This window comes from Serinus canaria, chromosome 19 (genome assembly GCF_022539315.1).
Source record: "Serinus canaria isolate serCan28SL12 chromosome 19, serCan2020, whole genome shotgun sequence".
Classification (NCBI taxonomy): Eukaryota; Metazoa; Chordata; class Aves; order Passeriformes; family Fringillidae; genus Serinus; species Serinus canaria.
The window spans coordinates 2821670-2842024 of NC_066332.1; the positions used below are offsets into that span (position 1 = coordinate 2821670).

Below are 20355 nucleotides of genomic sequence, written 5' to 3' on the forward strand. Positions count from 1 at the left end.
CCATAACAGTGGAAGCTCTAACATTTACTCAGCCAAGACCATTTATCTTGTTATAACAGGATCAGCATCTCAGCTGGGGCTTCTGGATGCTACTCTACTACAAACAAAATTAAAACCACCAGTCAGCTGAAATTAATAGTATATGGGAGCCACACTGTTACTCTGCTCACACACGGAAGGACGTGTGGAGGGTGTTAAATCCCAGCACAATGCACTGAGAGAAATGGATTTTTCCATAATTACCAAACCCCTCAGACAGCAGCTATCACCGGGATCCAGGAGAACTCCTGAAAATATTGCTCCAACATTCCTAATGGATGGTTTTCCTCGTGCTTACGTAGGCAAGAGCTCGGTGCCAGCTCCCCCCTCCTCCTGCACTGCAAGACGTAGGAAGGCTTTATTCCCAAACGGGAGCGTTAGCTTGCTGACATCACACGCGCTAGGATCCTTTTGTTTGCCTGTGTCTCCTGCATTGAAATGTTTGTCTGAGTCACAGATCCCGCTGCCTCCCTTCCCCTATGTCATCCTGCTTGCTTCAGAGCTTCTCCCTGACTCACAGTTTTTAAATTTTGACAAAGCCCAGTTTGCTGCATGGCAACTCAATACTTTCCCCTTTAATATTTTATTATGTAATTTTCATCTAAACCCTATAATGATGCAAAAACCACTGCCTTTTTTTTCCTTTTTTTTTTTTTTTCCAGCCTTTTTTGAATAGGGAGATTTTATGACTCAGATTCAGCACTGAATTTAATTTCAGGGGAAAGTCAGTTTAGTGTATACTAAATAAAAAATTTAAGATAGTGACTCCCACAACTCGAATTCTCCATTTAGCTGCTGGCTGAGTTTCCTCAGCTCTAACGTTACCGAGTGCTCTGCCAAAAGGGGTCATCTCTGTGCATGTGTACAAACATTTCCCATAATTGAAGTAATTACTATTTTGCAGTGCAGCACCTTTCTTCTCCTCTAATAATCTCCTTGATTTGTTTTGTCTTAATAAAAAGAGGACAAAAAGCTGCTGTGCTTTCAGTATACATTCATTCTCTGGGTTTAGACTCTGGAGCTGCTGATATTGTTGGTGCCTAAGTCTGGGTTTCCCCTTTATTACAGCCACGAACAAAAGAGATCCTGATTGCAGCAAGAAATGAAATGAAGAACGTGGAAGTCATGGCTGTGCAGCAGTTTGGTTCAAGCCTGAGTCACGGTAAAATATTCCCACTTACTGAGACAGGAACATAGAATTATTGTGCTGGATTAAATCCCTTGTCCTTCAGATCCAGGCTTTCATCTCTGTTGCTGCCACCACAGGATAAAGGAGAAGTTCAAAGCACAGCTTTGACTGTCCTTGACCAAGGACTTTGCAGCAGGTGAGGGCTGAAGCCCCACTCTGGTATAGCACTGAAAGCTGCATTTCTCTTCCAGCATCCACTGCCTGTGTCCTGCTCTGAGCCTGTGGAGAGCACAGTGCTGCATGCATCCAACCTCCTTAAAATTCAGGTACACACAAAGCCAGATGACTGATCCACATGCCTGTCATTAAATGTGCTGTGCTAGAGGCTCTCATTTCATTGTCCTTTTACCCAGTGTGAAAAGATGAAGTTGTGGCCCCCACATCCACCTTCCCTCCAAAAAAACACAAACAAAATAGCCCCAGCCCCAAAGCTGAAGCTGTTCCTTATAGAAAACATAGATTTTTATTATAAAAGTACAATTATGCCATATACAAAGGATTTTTATGCCATAGAAATTTGCACATTGCAGTCTTAATATTAAAATAAAGTCCTGAGCAGGAAGTGAAGTTGGGAGTCTCTCAGGCTGCCTTTGGCTGCACGTTCACCCTGGCACTGCTCCTGCAGGTTTTTAACCTGAGCCCTCTTTGGGATCACTTTGGGATCACTGCTGCTTCTCCTCCTCTGTCCGAGGCCGTTTCCGAGGGTTCAGCTCAGTCCCTCCTGTGCTGGCAGGGACAGCTGGAGGCTGCACATCTCGGAAGCCATGGGACTGGAAGATGAAAGGAAAATCATGTGCTAAGGCTTGTAGGGACAGAAAGCATGAGTAACCAGTTCCCAGAAGATCAGAACAAGGATCATGCTGCCATTTATTCAGGATGAGCAGCCACAGAATGTTTATAGACCAGGTTAAGCTCAGCATCGCAAACTTTACAACACATGTGCCAACTCATGTCTGCTCGTTTTGTTTTTTAAAGATATTTTATTTTCACCAACCAGGCTATCACTTTCCTTTTACTGTTTATCACCCCTATGGCTATGAAAAACTGCATCTCTGTAAATTAACTTATGTTGCCTATTTAAATAAATCAAAAGACAAATCCATCAGCTCCCACAGAAGCAAGGAGATGACTGGATTAATTGCCTCAGTCATTTTCAGAAACAAAACTGTGAATTTCTACAACCTAGGATATTTTTGTTCTATGTACCTACTTAATGAACTGAAAACATCAATGAGACATTGTAAGAGAACAGCAGAGCTGAATCTGTCTCTAGACTGCAAAGGCTGTTCCAGCATAGTAATTTATGGGACACAATGGGATGAAAACCTTTGACTGCCAAAAACTAAATGTAGAAGTGAAAACTGCATGCTGCTACTCAGGAGAGTGCTTGAAGTGATCTATCTGGCCTAGTACCACTCGTATTTTCTGCTACTGTAGCTCACAATTTAATTTTTAACCATTTTAAAATATGAAAGATCTCAAAGTCAGTTAGCTAAACATGCCATGGATGCAGATGGAGATGTTATGTTGTGTGAAGCCTGCAACTCTCTGCATTCCCATCTCCAGACAAATGCTGAGCAGAGAGCACTGCTGACAGCTCAGTGAAGACTCTCAGTGCAGCCTTAGAGAGGAAAAGGCATTAATCAGAACACAAAACTGCTCTGCTGATCCAAAATGCTCAGGTAGAGACAATGTGGGGATGAGAGCATTTCAGGAATGCTGACATTTTGGGTTGGTGCAGGGTGAGGAATGCAGGCAGAATTACCATCAGAGGTGACTCTTCCCAAATGCCAGTGTGTCCCACACCAAGACCAATCCCAAACCCCAGAAAAATGTCTTGTTAAAGTCTCCCATCCCTGTATTTCTATTTCTGAATGCCTCACCTCACCCAACCCGGGCTTTTTAAAGGAACAAACAGCAAGAGCTGCTACAAGGGCAGGATCTGTGCAACCCCTCTGCTATTTATAAGCAACTCAAGTGTTATTCTAAAGAGCATAATGGGGAATCTTCAAGTTTAATGTTTCACTACATCTAATCTCTGCCATTTCCCTGAGGCACAAAGGTGGATCTGTAGCCAAATATCCACTTAATCCAGAATGCTGACTCCCAGTGAAAGCATTCCAAGGGTTAGAAGGGCCAGAACATAAAGCAGGCTGCCCAGGATGGATGTTTTGCACTTGGCTACAGGCAGACACCTTGAAAATACAAGAATTTTGTGTCTATTTGTGAGGTTTGGTAGTGGCTTTCAGATGGTGAGGATGTGGCTGCTGGAACCAAGGACAAAGCTCGGTCTTTCATTTGGAATTGCTCCTTAATGTCCTCTGGATTTACACCCTCTGCAGCAAGACTGGCAAGGGTAGATGTGTTTATGACCTGAGCACTGCTGCCATTGCTGGCCTGGCAGACCCTCCACTTGTTTCCAGCTTCCTTCCAATTGTTTCTAGCTCAGGGAAACAATTCCTACCTGGAATTTACATCCTGGGTCTCTGTCTTTCACTACGAAATAATCAGGTCACATTCCTGGGAAATTCAGGTGAATCAGCCCAGCTACTTACTCCCTTGTGCATAAATCAATTTCCATTTCTATACTCTGCATTTAAGAATGAATCCTTATCAGCCAGTGGAAGAAAGGATTTCATGGGAGAGGAGTTCCACAGCCCCCTCAGAGTGGTGACTGACTCCAGTGTGCTGGAAAGGACAGGATAAAAAAAGCCCAGAGCTCACTCATGAATTTACACATTTCATCAGCTCATGGGTACTGAGCAGCCACTTTGCCAATGGCACCAATGCACCTCATCTGCACAATTCTAAGGAATTATTATTTTTTTAATATCTTTCTTTTTGTTTGCTGGTTATGCACAAATCTGATTTGGACATGTATTGACATCTTTCAGTTTAACTATGGAATGAGAAATGATAACAGCAGACTGTTATCAGACCTGGATTTCATGAAAGAAATGGAGATAATACAATTTTTTTACTAAAAGAAATCATCTGCTGAAGCAGTTCATCAGGATTAAGGGAAAAAACCACAGGGATAATCTTAAATATTAACTAATCTTTGATTAGTATTCACTCTCAACTCTATTTCAAGATAGTGTGCATTCACACAGAAGAGAGCATAGCTGTTTTATGGGGCTTATAAAAATGAAAGAAAAAGGCAATTAAACTGTCTGAGATAAAATCCATCTGTTTGTCAGCTGGAGAAAGAAGGACTCACATCACATGATCCAAACAACCTTGGGATGCAGTCCCACTTCCTCTTCCAGTCTTTATAGAAATATATATTTGCAGTATTTCTTCTGTCCTGGTGAATACATTCAGGAGTGGGTGGGGAAAAACCCCTGATTTCTGTTTGAAAGTTTGAGGATCTCATCTGATGGCAGCATTAAAATCTGCAGAAAATGCTATGGCAACGTGTTTCCATGAGGACACGTAGCAAATAGTTATGGAATTGTACCTATGGATGTGACATTTGAGGAGGTAAGAATTGAGTGGTGCTGTCTTTTTAAATCTAAATACAGCTTAGACAGCATCTCTTCTCATTAATATGTATCAAAGCACTCCACAATGGGAAATAATCACAGGATTTAACTGGGGATGAATAAAGACTCCAGCCATAAGCTGGAAGCTCCTTCTATGATAGGGACATAAGAGAAAAATCTGGATATTGGCTGGGTGTAGGGTCAGTGTAGGATAAACACAGCCTGGGTTACACCACACATAAAGCAGAGATGGGGAAACACCTATGGAACAAAGCACTGGAGAGGCCTCAGGAGTATCAGATTTCATTCTGGTCATCCTCACCCTAAAAAGATGAACTCAGCTGGAACAGATGCAAAAAGGCACCTGAGAAACCACACCCTACCTGACCAGGGAGACAATGGTTCAGGTCTCCCAAAATGAAGATCAGATTGCTCTTGGTAACTGCACTTAGGGCAAAAGTTATCTTCAGGGGCAGAAAAAATAAGCAGCACCAGCAGCAGAAAAGAGGCTGCCTGAAAGTTTGATCTGGAAATCAAAAGTATTTTAACTTTGAGTAGACAAAATGCTGGGTCACTTTTCTAAAGAGAAAGAGAGCAAATTACCCTTAAATCTGGAGCTCTCCCAGTATAACCACCTTCCCTTCAGAAGGCAGCTGAAAAGCAAGACTAAGAAAGCAAAGGCCACTCAGATTTGTGTGCAATCCCTTCCAGGTGACAGTGTCACCCAGCTGGGCATGTCCCTCCCCACAGGAACACTCACTGTGATGTCATAGGCTATGGTGGACTCCTTCTGGCTCGGTGACTTGTACAACGTGGCCAACCTGGGAAAACAAACCCTGGCTAATTATCATTAATTAATGCAGTAATAAAAATTCCAAATAGCCCAGTGACCACACCCAAGTTTTCCCACAGTAGCAGTGGAATTCTCAGGGATGTATTTTCATATAGGTCATTCAAACTGTGGATTCCCATCCTTACATGACCTGTCAGCTCAAACACAATCTAGACCTACTAAAAAGAGTGAATGATTAATTAGCCTTGTTTCATCACAGTATTTGATGACATTTTTGGAACAATATTCATCATGAATTAATTCCAAATGTCACTTTCTTAAAATGCAAACAAAAAAGGTTTTGAGCACACCTCTTCCCTACTCCATTAATCACTTGTTCTTTGCCCTCTCAAGGATGTGAGAGACCTTCAAGAATTCCAGTACTTCTAGGGAGGCTTTTTCCAGAGATTTCCCAAGCCTGTCAATATAACCCAGAGGCTGGAGATGTTCTATTTCTAAGCCTGCCCTTGCCACTGACACACAGCACAACCTTGAGAAGACAGTTTCCCTTTTATTTCTCCTCTGACACTTCCCTGATTTGCTGCATTTAGACTCTAAGCAATACACCTTGATTTGTGTTCTACAGCAAATGCTTGCATAATATAGAGAGAAAATTGCACAGCAGTTCAAAAGGAAAGGGGTTTTCAACCCTTGTCAGGGCTGCACCATGCCCACCTCCCCAAAACTCACACTTACATAAGCCAATCTAGAAAGTGTTCTGCTCTCTGTAGCAAGACACCCTGCCAAAAATCCTGTTAATTATTTTCGGGGGGTTTTTTCCTCCCTGAGGTGCCATTCTATTAGAGAGCACGTAATTACAGCCTGAGGAACACTGCCACTTCATGTTAGCTACACAGGGAATTCCTCAGAACACTCAAATGCTGGCTTATACTTGAAAAAATTGCCCAAATCTGGAGCTGCAGAAGCCAGGCTTTCACAAGAGCTCAGCTGGAGCCTCTGACTCAACAGGATCTTTCCTCCCAGCAAAGAGAACCCTTAGAATTAAGCTCTGACATTTTCAGGAGTAGAGAGAAAGGAGGAGACAGGTATCAAAGTGGCCAAAGCACATTTAAAAAAAATTTTTAAAAAGGCAATGGATCCTCAAATGATCTTTGTGCCTCAATAACCTGATATAAAACCAACAAAATCACAATGGAGCATCAGCTGTAGGCAGCCTGTGCAAAAATAAGACAGCATTGAGCTATTTCTGCTTTTACAGTTGTATCCAGAATTGCTGTTTCTGCAGGCCCCACTCCATGTTAGCTGTAGATTTACATCAGTAAAAAAGCCAGGTTTGTCTCTCCTTGGCTTGTTTTCTGGAACTTCTATCTGCAGCCTTCCTAGCTCTGTTGCAGAAGAAAAAAAGTTCTTTTCATATATAAAATTAACTTTTGTTCACTCTGTAATCATTATGTTGATGCAACTTGTCCTAAAAAGACTGTTAACTAATCAGTGATGTTAATTTAATTCCAAATTAAACAGCCTGCTGTAATCATCCTGCATTGCCTTCAAACTTAGAATTTAAAAACAAAACTCCCCAAGAAAGTGTCACTGCATTTTTCTTTCAAATTCACCAAGCAAAACACTGCAAAACAACATTCTAGCATCATTTTTGCGCACTGTTTGCACAAGATTAGGAAACTGCAGCACAGCTCCTTAATCTCAAGCTGCTGCATGCTGATATTACATACAGGACAAATTTAACTGACCAGGAAAGAGAAATGACCTTGCAATATAAAGAGGGGAAAAAAGAACCATGAAACAGAGGAGGTCTCATTGCAACAAACAGAATTTCACACTGGTTTTTGGAAGGTTCAACCCCTGCTCAGGGTCAGCAGCCTGTCCTGAGGGTGACAGGCCAGGTGGCTTTAAAGCCTTCTTTTGACAATGAAGGAAAAAAAAAAAATTCTTCTCAAAGAAATTATAGTGGCTACAACCCACCACGGAGCAGTGGGAGGTTCTTTATAAGGAGACTGTTTAAATTTCATCTCTTCAGAGTGGGGCACAAAAATCACCTTGTAACTCACCAGATCAATACTTGCAATGAGTCTTTGGCAAAAATTCACATTAAAATGAGAAGAGTTTTATTAAAAAAATTACAACCCAACCCTATCTTGCAAAATGCAGAGAGTAAAAGAAATCCCTGTGTCTGAACAGTTGCCATGAGGATGTTACACTTTCATAAACCATGGCATCTTGTCAGGGAGAGCCCACCATGGTGGGGAGGAGGATCCTGACAGTTCAACCCTCACTGAGACAATTCCTGAGCCTCAGGAGCCTGGGATGTGGCAGAGCAAGGCCAGGAGCCAAATTCAAACCCCTGCTTGGTCCCCATGGCCAGTTTGAAAGATTCCCCAGTGCTGTTCTTGTATTTCTATGGATTTTCCTCACATTTTTCCTCACCTCTGAGTGTTGTCCCAGTGGAAGATTAAACGAACGGTGGCAGCATGTCCCCAGCTTTCTCCTGAGGAACACACAATGACAGATCATTATCTCTTACAACACCACCATCAGCAAGCTGAAATGAAATTAATCTTCAAAACCACCCCATGATTAAAACAAAATCTGCCTTTCTTGCAGTGATGCATCACATCTTCTTCATACTGGCAAGGATTTCACAACAAACAGACCTAAAAAAGGAATCACCTCTGTAGTCTGTGTGTTTTACAGAAATCTTGATGCAATACTTCCATATTTATAGAAAAATGTCATGGATGCCCAATAAAGGACAGGTCCTAGACAAGCCTTAAAAACAGAGGCAGCTTGAAGAAGAGATTTGTCTAATTACTACTGAAGAAGTCTGGTGAGGAGGTCTAAATCCTACTTCAGAACTGTGATATTCTGTCTCTCAGGCATAATTATGAGCAAACACCAGTCCCTTTGGGATGCCAGCTTTGGGAGAAGTCAACCATTATTAAAGCATTAAGGGCCCCTGAAGCAGTTTTCTGCTTCTGACAGCAAAATGCAAAATAACCAAAAGCAAGGAGCAGGGGGTGTGGTGGAAAGAGAGAAGGAAATTTAGAACAGAGAAGGGAAAAAAAAAAATGATCCCACTGTAACGAAGACCTAGACCCTTTAGGCATCTTGCCAGACCTTGCTCCACTACATCTGAGTTGAGATTAAAGATTTTGGCTCACAGAGATGGCTCTGAGGCAGAGATCAAAACACATTTTACAATGGCTACAAATTCCACACCAGCAGATTTCCAACTGCACTGGCTATGAGTGAAAAATGCTACTGTAAAATGAGATATTTCTGAGTTGAACTGCCTGTAGATTAATATTTGACCTCCTTTCTAAATATATTTAGTAGAAATGTCTAGGAACACCCAGCTTAGCTATCACTAGTGGGAAAGAAAGCTGTCCCCTTCATAAAGCTCCTGACTTAATACCTTGCAGCATCTGTGCTTTTTTGCTTTTTTTTTTTTTTTTTTCCTCATAATTAAGATCTTCCCTTCTGCTCAGGAGCTGAATAAGAGTTTAGAGATTAATGCTTTCATGAAAAAGCTGTTTCTTAGGCTTACCAGTCAATAGGAGGAAAAACCCAATTTAGTGATTTTACTTGGGGGTTTGCTGCTGACCCCTCCCTCAGGAGTTCCTCTGGCTACACCAGAGGGGTGGGAGGTTCTTTAACCTTCATGATGAGACTTTTGAAACACCATCTCTTCAGAGCAGGGCATCAAAATCACTTGGTTAAATATTTTCCCAACTGGTACCAAGTTGCATTTTTGGAAGAGTTCACACTGCTCAGTTTAACAATACTGTGGTCACACAGGCTGGGGAGAGTCACAGTCAGCTCCACAGGAGGTCATGTCAAATTAATTATTTGTGAAAGAAAATATGCACAAGGCAAGGCAGGATATCTGGGAATTATAAACTCCCCTGAATGTCTTCACATTCTTTACTGTCCCCATGACTCAATAAACACAACAGCTCCCAAACAATGCTGGCCAGTGAAAAAAGACAGACTCTATTAGCTTTAATTGAGTTTGTAGCCAGAAAGGCTGCCAAAAATAATCCATCAGAGAGCAAGAGGCAAAACTGACAAAAAGGGTCAGATCCTGGGAGCTGGGTCTGCCTGCACAGCTCCAAATTCCACGTTCTTCACATTCCTGCAGGAGATGGGCTGTGTTTGTTCATTTTACCCTCTATCTCTGCCAAATGGTTTGGTGCCTGTACAGACTCTGGGAACATCTTTGCCTTTGTACTGCCCCCTTCCCTCTCCTCTCCAGAGCAAGGGAATCATTACTCAGCTCACAGAAAATGAAGAATTTGTGCCCTTTAGGTGAATCATAAAATAGTGCAATGCTACAGCCTGAAATAAGATTTAAATGCTGAACCTTTCCTTAATTTGTAGAAATCTCCACTTCAGAACTGTTTTATTTTCCCCTGTGACTGCAGCAGAAAGGCATGGATGAGGTATCTGCTCATTACAGGGCAAAATTGAGCAGCCTGCAAAAATAATCTTTAACCTGGCTCAGGGCAGGCTGTGCCTGAGGATCCCCCATAGAACTTCCCTCTACATCATAACTGCAGAGAATTCCAGTGATACAGCAAATATGAAATGCCTTTGCAAATAATTAATGGGACATGTTCAAGGGTAATGGGAAAATAAACAATTTCAACTGTTTGGGAGAGGCAGTGAATGGTTCTTAGGGAATTTAGGAAATTGCAGCTTAGTTTGGGATATGCAATCATTAAAAGCTGGGTTCTTTTTTGAGTGATTTAACCTTCTCCTCACCACATCCCTGCTAGAGGTTTACAGCTCCCAGGTACATTTTTGGATGATTTTTCTTTGTACATAAAGCCAAAGGAAAGGAACTCAATCAATTTTCAGCTCAAAGCTCAACACTTACCTAAAGCAGGTACCAATGTGGACTGGCTTTGTCCAATCCTTGTTGTCATTTGGTTTGTCAGAACTACCTGAAAGAGGAAACAGAAGCAAAAAAAAAAAAAAAAAATTAAAATCTCCTGGAAATCAGCTTACTGGTGGGAGGAAAGAGAGGGAATTTTCAAAAAAGCTTTTACTGATGAAGCAGTTACTCAGGCAAAACTCCTGGCAACTGTAATGAGGAGAAACTGTAAGGGTGCCTCATCTTTTCAAAACAGATTAAGAGTACCCTGCAAAATGTATTTTTGGTTTGAATGGGAGATTTCTTTCATTCAATTTCTCCCTCCCCAAGGGAGACAAGCTCCACACAACTTATTTATCCCACAGCATTTGTCCTAAATGCTGTTTGGGTCTATGTTTAGCTGCAGCTGACTTGCACTGGCCCTCCATGAGGAGCCAGCTCTCAGTCCCTGGGGTAAATGAACTTGGTGGTGCTGCTCCCAATGTGCATTAGCCTGGTGATTAACTGAATTCCTGTGCCTTGCAGTCTAAAAATGCACAAGTGGGTACAAGACAAAGCAGAATGGAAGTGAACAGACAGAGTGGGGGAGTGTTTTCGCAGCCCCAACCACTGGTGGGAGGCTCACAGACAGTCTAGGTTAGATCCCTGGCAGAAGTGGGGGTGGGTGAGACAGAAAAGAGCCAGGAATATTAATGACAAAGTTCATTAAAAATGAAAAATTGTACCCATCTAAGACCCTAGAGAGTTCCATTGTTTGACACGCTCAGAGGATTCTTGCTGGAGCAGTTCAGAAAAGTGTGTGAGAGCAAAGAGTTCCACTGAGCACAGCCTGAAACATTCCCACAGCTGAGAGCCCAGCACAGATATTGCACATTTTAGAGAAGTAACTCATCACAAGTGCATGGTAACAGCCCCAAATAGCCTCCTCATCTCCCTGCTGGAGAAGGGCTGGGCATCCTGACTCCGAGTCCATCTTTAGGATCTGACTTCCTACCATATTAGAGCATCCAGAGCTGCCTGACAAGCAATCCCTGGCATGCAGGCTGGATTTAGCCTGCTCACAGCTCATGGATCTAAGAGGGCCAATCCAAAGCCAAACCATTCCTGAAGCTCTGACTCCTTTAGCAAGAGTTTATTTAGCAACTTTGTACTTAAGTGCTGCCTGGTTCAGAAGAAATGATTTATATATTTTATCCTTGACCAAAGAAAAACATTGTTCAATGACAGCAGCTGCTGCTCAAGGTCATCAGGTACCAAGTTCTAGGGGAAAGCACTCAGGAAACCTGAGGCTGTGCAGACCTTGGAACATCCTTTCCCTGGTGCCCAGAGCAGCAGGAAGGAGCTCCACTGCTCAAGTCAGGACACTTTGGGAATGCTGGGCTCTTCCCTTCCCACAGCTCCCAGAGGAAGCACAAGAGGAGTTTTATTTTTAGCAGCTTGGAAGAAAAGCCAACTGCGCCAAAGAGTTGTGGGTGACAAGGTCACAAGTCACCTGGACACTGTTAGAGACACTAGCACCATTTTGAGGGCTGGGGAAGCTCCAATTCCTGAACAATGCTTCTCTGAGCTGTCAGAGACTTCCAAAACAACTTCTGGAACAGCTGCAGCTTCCCAGTGCCATCTGCTGGCTGCGGGTCTGCTGCCTCCAGACCGTCTGTGACGTAAAACAATGCCCAGGAAGGAGGCTCTGGGTTTCTATGGATGCCAAGAGAGAAGGCCAATCCAGCAGATAAAGTGGTTTTCCTCCCTAGGAATGTCTGTTTTTAAACAGAGAGTGGAAAGTTGTGTTGGAACTGCTGAATGCTCCCAGGATTTTGGTAAGAAAAGTCACCAGAGGCGCATTCCTTGTCCAACCAAATCATTGGAGATGATGGCAAACAGCATTAGAAATGCCATGCTACCATTTCATTAAGATCCACAGGAGGCTATTGATGCAAATTTCACTTATTTTGGCAAGTCTAGGAATTTCCCACATTTCAGGTGTTTTGCCTTTGTGATCCCTCTATATTCACCAACTAAACGAGCAAGAGTGAAAGCAGAGGGTTTTACTGCAGAGGGTATTGCTGCAGAGGGTATTGCTGCAGGTTTATTTTGCTATTTAGAGACAAGAGCAATTCCCATTTCCTTAAGTCTTTATAAAGAAAAAGTAGCCTCTTTGGGGCTGGAAGGCTGCCCTGGACTCACAGCTGCCCTGTGGTCGTTGGCTGTGATGATGAGCTGCTGGGCCAGCCCGTTCAGCAGCCGCGTGCGCAGCGCCAGGTCCTCAAAGTCGTGGCGGAAGGGAAAGGCAATTCCATCAATCACCACCAGCCGGACCTAAAGGCAGCAGAAGAGATCAAAAGCTGTCATTACCATCCCATACAAAATGACAACAAACAGAAACAGCTGGTTTTAAGTGCATTGGAATGTTTTATTTCATCCTTTGGTGAACATGATTGGCAAAGCTGGACTTGAAGCCTTGCAGAGGAGAAGCTGGAGCAAATAATCATTAAACAGCAGAACTGGACTTGATTCAGCTCTCCACAAAAAGCAATTAATTTACCTTCTCCCTCAAAAATTAAATCCAAATCAGAATCCATGCTCTCTGGAGGCACTGCTGAGATAACTCAGCTGTTATCAGTGATCTGTCTTGGAAACACACAGCTCAACAGATGCCTAAAGATATTCCAGGCACACTGCACTGGAGCTGAGGATCTATCTTGCCTCAAGATGTTTGCTTTGCTGAATTATTTCTTTTGTAGCAATCATTAGCTGAAGTCAGAGCACGCTGCAGCTGCTGGCTCATCACCCTCAAGACACTGTATAAACATTAGTCTGGGATTTTGATTTATTCTAACTTCATTTGTTGTGGCTGTTTTGATGACCCAAGTATGAAATACAGGAGGGAGATGGATGGTCTTACAGTGCCTGCACATTCAGATGTCACTCAGATCCTTGGTGCCTCCAAGTTCCTGCATTACTGCACAAGATAACAAAGTGGAAACAACACAAACCCCCTGATTTTCTGCATTACTGATTTAACTCATTACTGGGAAGCCTCTTTATGACTGGAACATACAAGCCTGCAAAGACATCACTGTAAAATGTCCTAAGCCTCCCTCCAACTGAAAAAAAAAACCCTTAATTTGCAAAAGAAGATTAAATAGTTGGGATTTAAAAAGACATTAATCGTATTCTCATTTTCCCTCTTTCCTACAAATTCTTTTCCACGAGTCTGTACATTCTCCTCATGTATCACTTCTTTAAGAACAATGAGTTTAACAGCATAAACATGACTCATGCTAGACAGGAATGTATACATGGTTATATAACCTGGCTATCACAATTATGTTCAGGTAGGATGCAATTTAGTTAAATTTCTCCCAGAGAGCAGACAGGAAAACCTAAAGTATTTAAAGTGTAAAGAGAGCTTGGTAACACCTGTCTCGTCCATGCCAGCTTGGCTCTAGCAGACCTTAAAGAATTAGGTTTTTTACCACAAGAATATTTGCTAACAATCTTTCTCATATTATTAACAAGATCTCAAAGTAATTAATATTTCCAAACAGCACATTTGGATCTGTAACTCAACTTCTTTCTTATCTCTAAACCTCTACAACTTTTTCTCTCTCCTAAAAACCCTAAAATCTGGAGGCCTCCTGTGGTCCCAGACTGGGCTCCAGAGGGATCAGACTAATTTTAATGAGAGCTGGACTGCAATGAGCAATCTGTCAAGTCACTTCTAGCCCGTCCAAGGAATCAGCAGAAGGTCTTGTGGCTCTCCTGCAACCTTCAGCACTTCAGGCTGCAGGCCAAGCCCAGATAATCAGCACAGATGGTTCCAGGGAGCTGCAGCCCAGTGGAACTGTGCTAATGAAGCCATGTACTTTCCACAAGAGCAAACACAACAGGGCACCGTTAGTACCTGGCAGGGAAAGGGAAATACCAGACTACACCGAGCACAAGTGAGGCTCCCATCTGTGTTTTCCAGAACACCACAGCTCCCATCAATGAGAAGTGTTGGAATATGTGCAAAAGACATTCTAATCCAACACTGATTTGTGCTCTGATAGAACAAGGCACAGTCATATTTCCCAGATCCTGACAGGGAGTGATCTGCAGTGCAGAATCCAGAAATCTGGAGGGGAGGTGGTGAAAATCTGCCTTACAATAGCATTTCTCTAAGACATTAGGTACTAAGAAACTTTCTGGCTGCAGTCCACCCAAGAGTCAAGCTGCAGGCTCTGGTTGCTTGTAGCAACAGAAGATGCACTGAAAAGAAGGAGTCATTTGGATGGTGCAGGATATTTCTGGTCCTCAGTGATCTTTTAGGGCAAAAAAAGTGGCACCAAGGCTTTGTGATGCCACCCTCATGGTCAGCACACACCCCCTGGCTGGGAGGCTCTTGTGCAGAGCAATTCTGTGCTGACTCACAGCTCAGTGCTCCCAGAAATGGAACATGTGGCAGCACAGACCCAGTGTCCTCAACTCAGAGTGGAAATTCAGGAGGATGGCAAAAGCAATTTACTCTTGAGAGAAATTGGGATGGGAACAAAAAGGCAAACAAGCAGAAGGCTTTACATTTGTACTCTGCTATCAGCCAATATTTTACTGCCAAGCTGACGAGGTACCAAGGTGTTTACTCCTGTTACTACAGCAGACAAAAACTCTTCAGTGTGAAGATGAGTGACACCTCCTGACAAGCCTGCAACGAGCCTTACCTTGGAATGCTCTGACAGGAATTCTGGCAGGAGGTAGACCTGGGCCAGCAGCTCTGTGTAGTCACGACAACGGAAGTAATAGATGTGAGAAAGGATATTTTCCAGAGAGAAAGTCTCCAAAGCTTTCCCATGATCTGAGAACAAAACAAACAGACGAGTAAATGAGTCAAAGTCTGTACGAGCATATTGTTACTTTCATCATCCCACCAAAGCCTGCCCTCCACACATAGCAACAGCAAAGCCCCCAGAAACAGAACAGGCAAGGTAAGGAGTGTGGAAACATATTTTCCATCTGGCTTGAAAGTCAGGAAGGTGGTGAGCAGATGCTATCCCAGCATTTGCACACAGACACGCTGGAGCCTCCAAGGGAGGCTTCCAACAATGAAAAATTTATTTCTGAAGCAAGAACTTCTCCAGTAAATCATTTTCAAGCCAGAGCGCCACCAGAGGACATCAGGGACTATTAATCATCCCTTGTTTAATATACAGGCAGTAACTCATTTAATACAGTGTCTCTTTAGCTCAGTTCAAACAGAAGTTTGGTGCATAAATTCTCCATGAGTAACACAAAAGTTGTGTCCTTATCCCCAGGAGACTGACGACTTAGAGAATAAAACTTACTAAAAGCAGCCTGACTATACTGACTTTATGGAGGAGCTGAATTCCAGCTATGGTTTTATTCTATGGGCCTTTGGCAGCATCGTTTCCTCACAAAATTCTGCTGTTCCTCTTTTCTTTCCCTACCTGTTCCTGTGTTTTGAAACAAAACACTCAGTTTTGCTCAACAGGTGCAAATATGATCATTAAGGTGCTAAAAATTTGAAGGAAAAGAGGAAAGGAGGAAGATCAAATATCAAAACCTGACACACCACCCAAAACCCCCAGGATCAAAACGTTCACAAAATCACCCTGTAGAAAAAAAAAACTTTTTGAAGTAGCCCAGCCCAGTCTACTCCAGACACAGATGTAGTTCAGGGTTTGATCCAGAGAGGTGGAAATAAAAAGCTGTCAGCAAACACTCCAAAAGTAACACTGCAGCCTACGAGCCACTTGTTTCACTCCATCCTTGCCTCCTCCAGAAAAGAAATGACTTGGCAACGTACCCTCTTCTTGCTGAGCCTCAGCAATGAGGTGGCAGTGCTGCACACAGGCAGCTGCAATGTCCACCACTCTGTCCACCATAAAACTGCCCTCAGTGTCAATGAACACAGCTTCTCCAGCAACGCCCCCAAAGCACTCCGGGATCTGGACATCCACTGCCAGCTGCATGCTGCCATGGGAAACAGAAATAGAGATCAAGATCTGCACCCCAGAGCTGTCCCTGCTCCCTCCTGGGAAACAGAAACAGAGATCAAGATCTGCACCCCAGAGCTGTCCCTGCTGAGGAATACACGAGACAGGGAGTGATATTCCTGCTGAGGAATACACAGGACAGGGAGCACTACAACCATGATTGCATTTATAATGCTGGAGAAGGATCAGAGATTGCAGTCAGACAATAAGAAAAATTGATTCATTTCACAGCTAAGCTGCACAAAATTTTTTTTTTTTTGATTCCTGGCTGCACACAAGCCATGGGACAGTGAAATACCACAGCTGTGTTTTGCCAACTCCGGGTGCTCCGCAGATCTCGGTGATTTTTGTCAGCTGCACTCCACCTCCCAGGATATTGTCCAGTGCTGAACAGAAGGTGATGATGAAGCCCTGGGTTTGCTCTTCTTCCAGGAGCTCCAGGGCTGTGCACTTCCTGGTGGCACCTGATCCCCCAGGTGTCCTTGCTGTGTCCCCGTGACATTCCTGCCTCACCACCTGCAGTGCTTCCAGTGCCTCTTCCCTGGAGATTCCAATTTCTAGAGAAGCCAAAAGCACAAAACACCACCTTTATTTTATAAGCACTGAGTGATTCCATAGCCTGACACCAAATAATCGCTATTCACCCTCCCAGGACAACATGCACACAGCCCTGGCACTACTGATGTGATTTTCAAACTGTTATTGTTATAGATAATCAAAATCCCAGACTGGTTTGGGTTGGAAAAGGGCTGTAAAGACAACCCAGTGCCACCCTGCCATGGACAGGGACACATTCCACTATCCCAGGCTGCTCAAAGCTTCATCCAGCCTGGCCTTGGACACTTCCAGGGATGCAGGGGTCTGGGCACCCTGTGCCAGGGCCTTCCCGCCTTCCAGGGAGGAATCACTACACACTCCTTTAAAATGGCAATTTTCTAACTTCAAACAGGTTTATTTTGTTTAAATCACCTAGTAAAAAGAAGAGGGAAGCTGGGGAAACAGGAGGGATGAGCCTAACAGAATCCCTTCGCTTTCCTGCATCCCATTTACATCCATCAGTGTCAGCTGATGTTCTACCAGAATGGTCCATTTTTTTATTATTATTCACCGTGCCCATTTCCTGGAGGCCTCACTGGGGCCGGAACGGGGAAGGGGGAAGGGCCCGGAAGATCCCGGAGAGGCCCCGCGGGGACGAAAGCCGCCGGTACCTTTGCTCAGGCCGCAGGGCCCGGTGTCCAGCAGCTCCTGCGCCGTCTGGAAGCCGGCGGCGGCCAGGCGCGCACGCAGGGCGGGGGCCAGCGGAAGCGTGCCCACCTCCCGCTGCATGGGGGCACCGGCAGCGGGCACACCCCGGATCGCTCCGGACACGCTCCGGACACGGCTCGGACACCGTTCGGACACGGCTCGGACACGGTTCGGACACGCTCCGGCCGCGTCCAGCGAGCGGCGATCGCTCCCGGCCCCGCCCACCGGGCCCGCCCCTCCCTGTCTGGCCCCGCCCCCGCCCCACCCTGGCGCGAAGCGGGCGAACGGCGGCCCTGCGCATGCGCGCTGGCGTTCCCGCGTGTCGGGGCCGTTCGGGCGGCGGGTGAGCGGATCCCCGTGGGCCGCGGGTGTCCGGGGCTCCGGGAACGGGCTGGGACGGGCATTCCCCACCCGGGAGTGCCGCTGGGTGTGTCCCGCCTGTGTGCTCCGGAGGGACCGCTGCTCCTGGCAGGTTCTGTGATCTCCCCATTGTCGCCTTTCCCGTCCGAGAGGGCACTGTTAGGGAGGGCAGGAGGCTGATTTCCCATTCCATCTCTGGATACTTCGGTACGAAGTAGACCTAACTTTAAGCTACTGCAGGTTCTGAAGTCACAAATAAGTTCTTTACGTTGAGGTGCCTTGCAGCTTGCTGTTTCCTACCTTTTCCCGGTTGCGTTCAGGAAAGAAGATGGCTCATCCCATCCCTCTGCCATTTCCATGCCCAGTCAAGCTTGGAAGTATAAAAGGAGACTCCCTGGAAGCTGACCTGCATGAATATGTCAGGGAAGGGAACTATGTCAAAGTGAAGAAGCTTCTGAAAAAAGGTAAAAGCTAAGTTTAGACAAGTACTGGCAGAAAATATTTACTTTTTCCTATATTTTTTTACTTCTGGTAAAAAATAGTCAGCACACTGCTTAGAGAATCCAGTTTTCTGGATTAACAGATATGACATACAAATATTAACAAAATGACTTATAGCTGCCCTTTTCCGTTAAGTGGGAATAATTCTCGAATCAAAAAAAATGTATTAAAATAAGTTATTTGACAAGAAAACTAATCTTTTATAAGTAAATGGCTCATAAGGACATGACAGAGGCATTGTAAAACTAAAATTCTGAAAGAGAGCTGTGGGAATACTCTTTTTAAATGGTGTTTTAGTTCGAATTGCCGAATGCTTAGGGCACGGTTTATATCTTAAGCATTTTGACAACCAGATTTATAGCCACATAGGAACAGGGAGTTTTGTACATCAAACCAAATACTGGGGGCAGTTTCGTTTCGGTTTCAGGATCGCGGGTCTCAGTGGGTTGCGCTGATGCAGAACTGCGACTTCCCTGGGCGGGACTGGGCGGGGCCGGCTCATCTCTGCGGACGCGCCTCTGATTGGCCAGCGGGATTGGAACATGCAGATGAGGGGGCGTTATCCCGCGCGCCGCCACGCGCGGCCGTTCCGGTGGGCGCGGGCGCTCCCGCGGGTCTCTGGGCGCGCTCCCGCGGGCGCGGGGGCTCGGCGGGAAGGCGCGGGCCGGTCCCGGCTGGGGGTCGTGGTGTCGCCGTGTGTTGGGCGCGGGGTATGTGGGCAGGGGTGTGCGGGTCGGGATTTGTTGTGTTAAGACTATACTTTCAGGGATCATTTCTGTAGTTGGTCACTAGAGGAGAGTGATCTTCCCTGATCGGCGTCACAAGCCACGAGGAGGAGCGAGGTGTTCTCTCCTGAGCGCGAAGCGGGCGTTGCGGTGCTGCTTGTGCAGGAGCCGCTCGCCATTGATGACCGTTCCCGCCCCCCTTGTTTGGGGTTCGGGAGGGAGAGAACACGGGCTGAGTGGTTTGTGGCCCTTCTTTTTTAGCTTGGTTCAAAAATAGAGTTTATGGGAAAAGGAGCTCGGATTTACCTTCCTGCTGTCCCCTGAATCCTGACCCCAAGTGCTACAATCTCATGTTTTATGAATCCCTCCCGGGCTGGCGACTCCACCACTGCCCTGGCCAGCTGTGCCAGTGGTGGAGATCCCTTGCAGTAAATAAATTTTCCCCAATATCAAACCAAAACCTCCCCTGGTCCACCCTGAGGCCGTTTCCTCTCATCCCCTTAATTGTTCCGTGGATGAGAGACAGACCCCAGGTGCCTCCATCCTTTTTGCAGGCAGGGGCAGGGACGGTGAAAGTCGCCCCTGAGGCTCCTTTTCTCCAGGCTGAGCCCGCTGCCCGTCCCCTCAGGGCTCGGCAGGGAGAGAACACGGCCTGGGAGGTTTGTGGCCCTTTTTTGTCGTGGTGAAAGAAAGAATTGAGGAGAGCAGAGAGGGATTAACGATCCTTGCCATGGGTCATTTCCATCTCTTATACACAACACGCAGCCAGGCTCTCGCTGCCGGGACCCGCAGTAGGCGATCCCCTGGGAGAGCGCAGCAGCCACCGGGATTTCGGCTTTATTGAGAGTATTCAGACCAATGGCATTCTCGATCCATCTCTTTATGTTCAAAAGTGCTGCCTGTGATGAACGGTGATGATCCGAGAGTGACACGGAACTAAGGGGAACCTGTTCCGGATGTGCCTTTCATCAGTTTAGGAAGTCCGTGTCGGTCAGGCTACAAATTCTGGTGGGGTTTACGGAGAAAGTGTTTCGTGTTTGTGCTCCTTCTACCGTCGGTCCGTGGTGCTCAGGGTGAGCGCAGAGATGTAAAGGCCGGAGTTTGTTGTGTCTGGTACACGAATGCCGCCCTGCC

The 20355-nt window shown here is 45.2% G+C and overlaps 2 protein-coding genes and 1 non-coding gene across 4 annotated transcripts in view; 2 read left to right on the plus strand and 1 right to left on the minus strand.

Moving 5' to 3' along the window:
* Window positions 1-1659: 1659 nt before the first annotated feature.
* On the minus strand, window positions 1660-17862 carry RAD51C (RAD51 paralog C). 2 transcript variants are annotated; one of them, XM_030231348.2, is made up of 9 exons: window positions 17599-17862; window positions 16689-16947; window positions 16201-16367; window positions 15098-15231; window positions 12582-12713; window positions 10401-10467; window positions 7949-8009; window positions 5474-5534; window positions 1660-1998 (listed from the first exon to the last, which is right to left on the minus strand). In XM_030231348.2, the coding sequence occupies exons 1-9, from the start codon at window positions 17714-17716 to the stop codon at window positions 1891-1893; spliced, it is 1107 nt and encodes a 368-aa protein (XP_030087208.1). In that variant the 5' UTR covers window positions 17717-17862; the 3' UTR covers window positions 1660-1890. The 2 variants fall into 2 exon arrangements, with proteins under 2 accessions (XP_030087208.1, XP_050837870.1); XM_050981913.1 differs by having other exon boundaries at window positions 10401-10463; window positions 12578-12713.
* An 87-nt stretch (window positions 17863-17949) lies between these two features.
* The window catches only part of TEX14 (testis expressed 14, intercellular bridge forming factor), a 34665-nt gene continuing 32259 nt past the window's right edge, over window positions 17950-20355 (plus strand). The window contains exon 1 of the mRNA XM_030231354.2: window positions 17950-18459. Coding sequence (XP_030087214.1) covers window positions 18324-18459 — 136 coding nt within the window. The 5' untranslated portion in view covers window positions 17950-18323. The remainder of the gene's footprint in view (window positions 18460-20355) is intronic.
* Window positions 19247-19462, plus strand: LOC115484706 (small nucleolar RNA U3). The gene has a single exon (XR_003945413.2). It is a non-coding gene; the product is annotated as a small nucleolar RNA U3 (small nucleolar RNA).

What these genes read in the sequence shown, in the direction of transcription:
- RAD51C (XM_030231348.2), bottom strand. Translation starts at nt 17,716, where the DNA reads ATGCAGCGGGAGGTGGGCACGCTTCCGCTGGCCCCCGCCCTGCGTGCG. An exon ending in GCCCTGCGGCCTGAGCAAAG is followed by an intron (nt 16,948 to 17,598) that starts GTACCGGCGGCT and finishes TGGCTTCTCTAG; the next exon opens with AAATTGGAATCTCCAGGGAA. An exon ending in TGAGGCTCAGCAAGAAGAGG is followed by an intron (nt 15,232 to 16,200) that starts GTACGTTGCCAA and finishes TTTTGTTCTCAG; the next exon opens with ATCATGGGAAAGCTTTGGAG.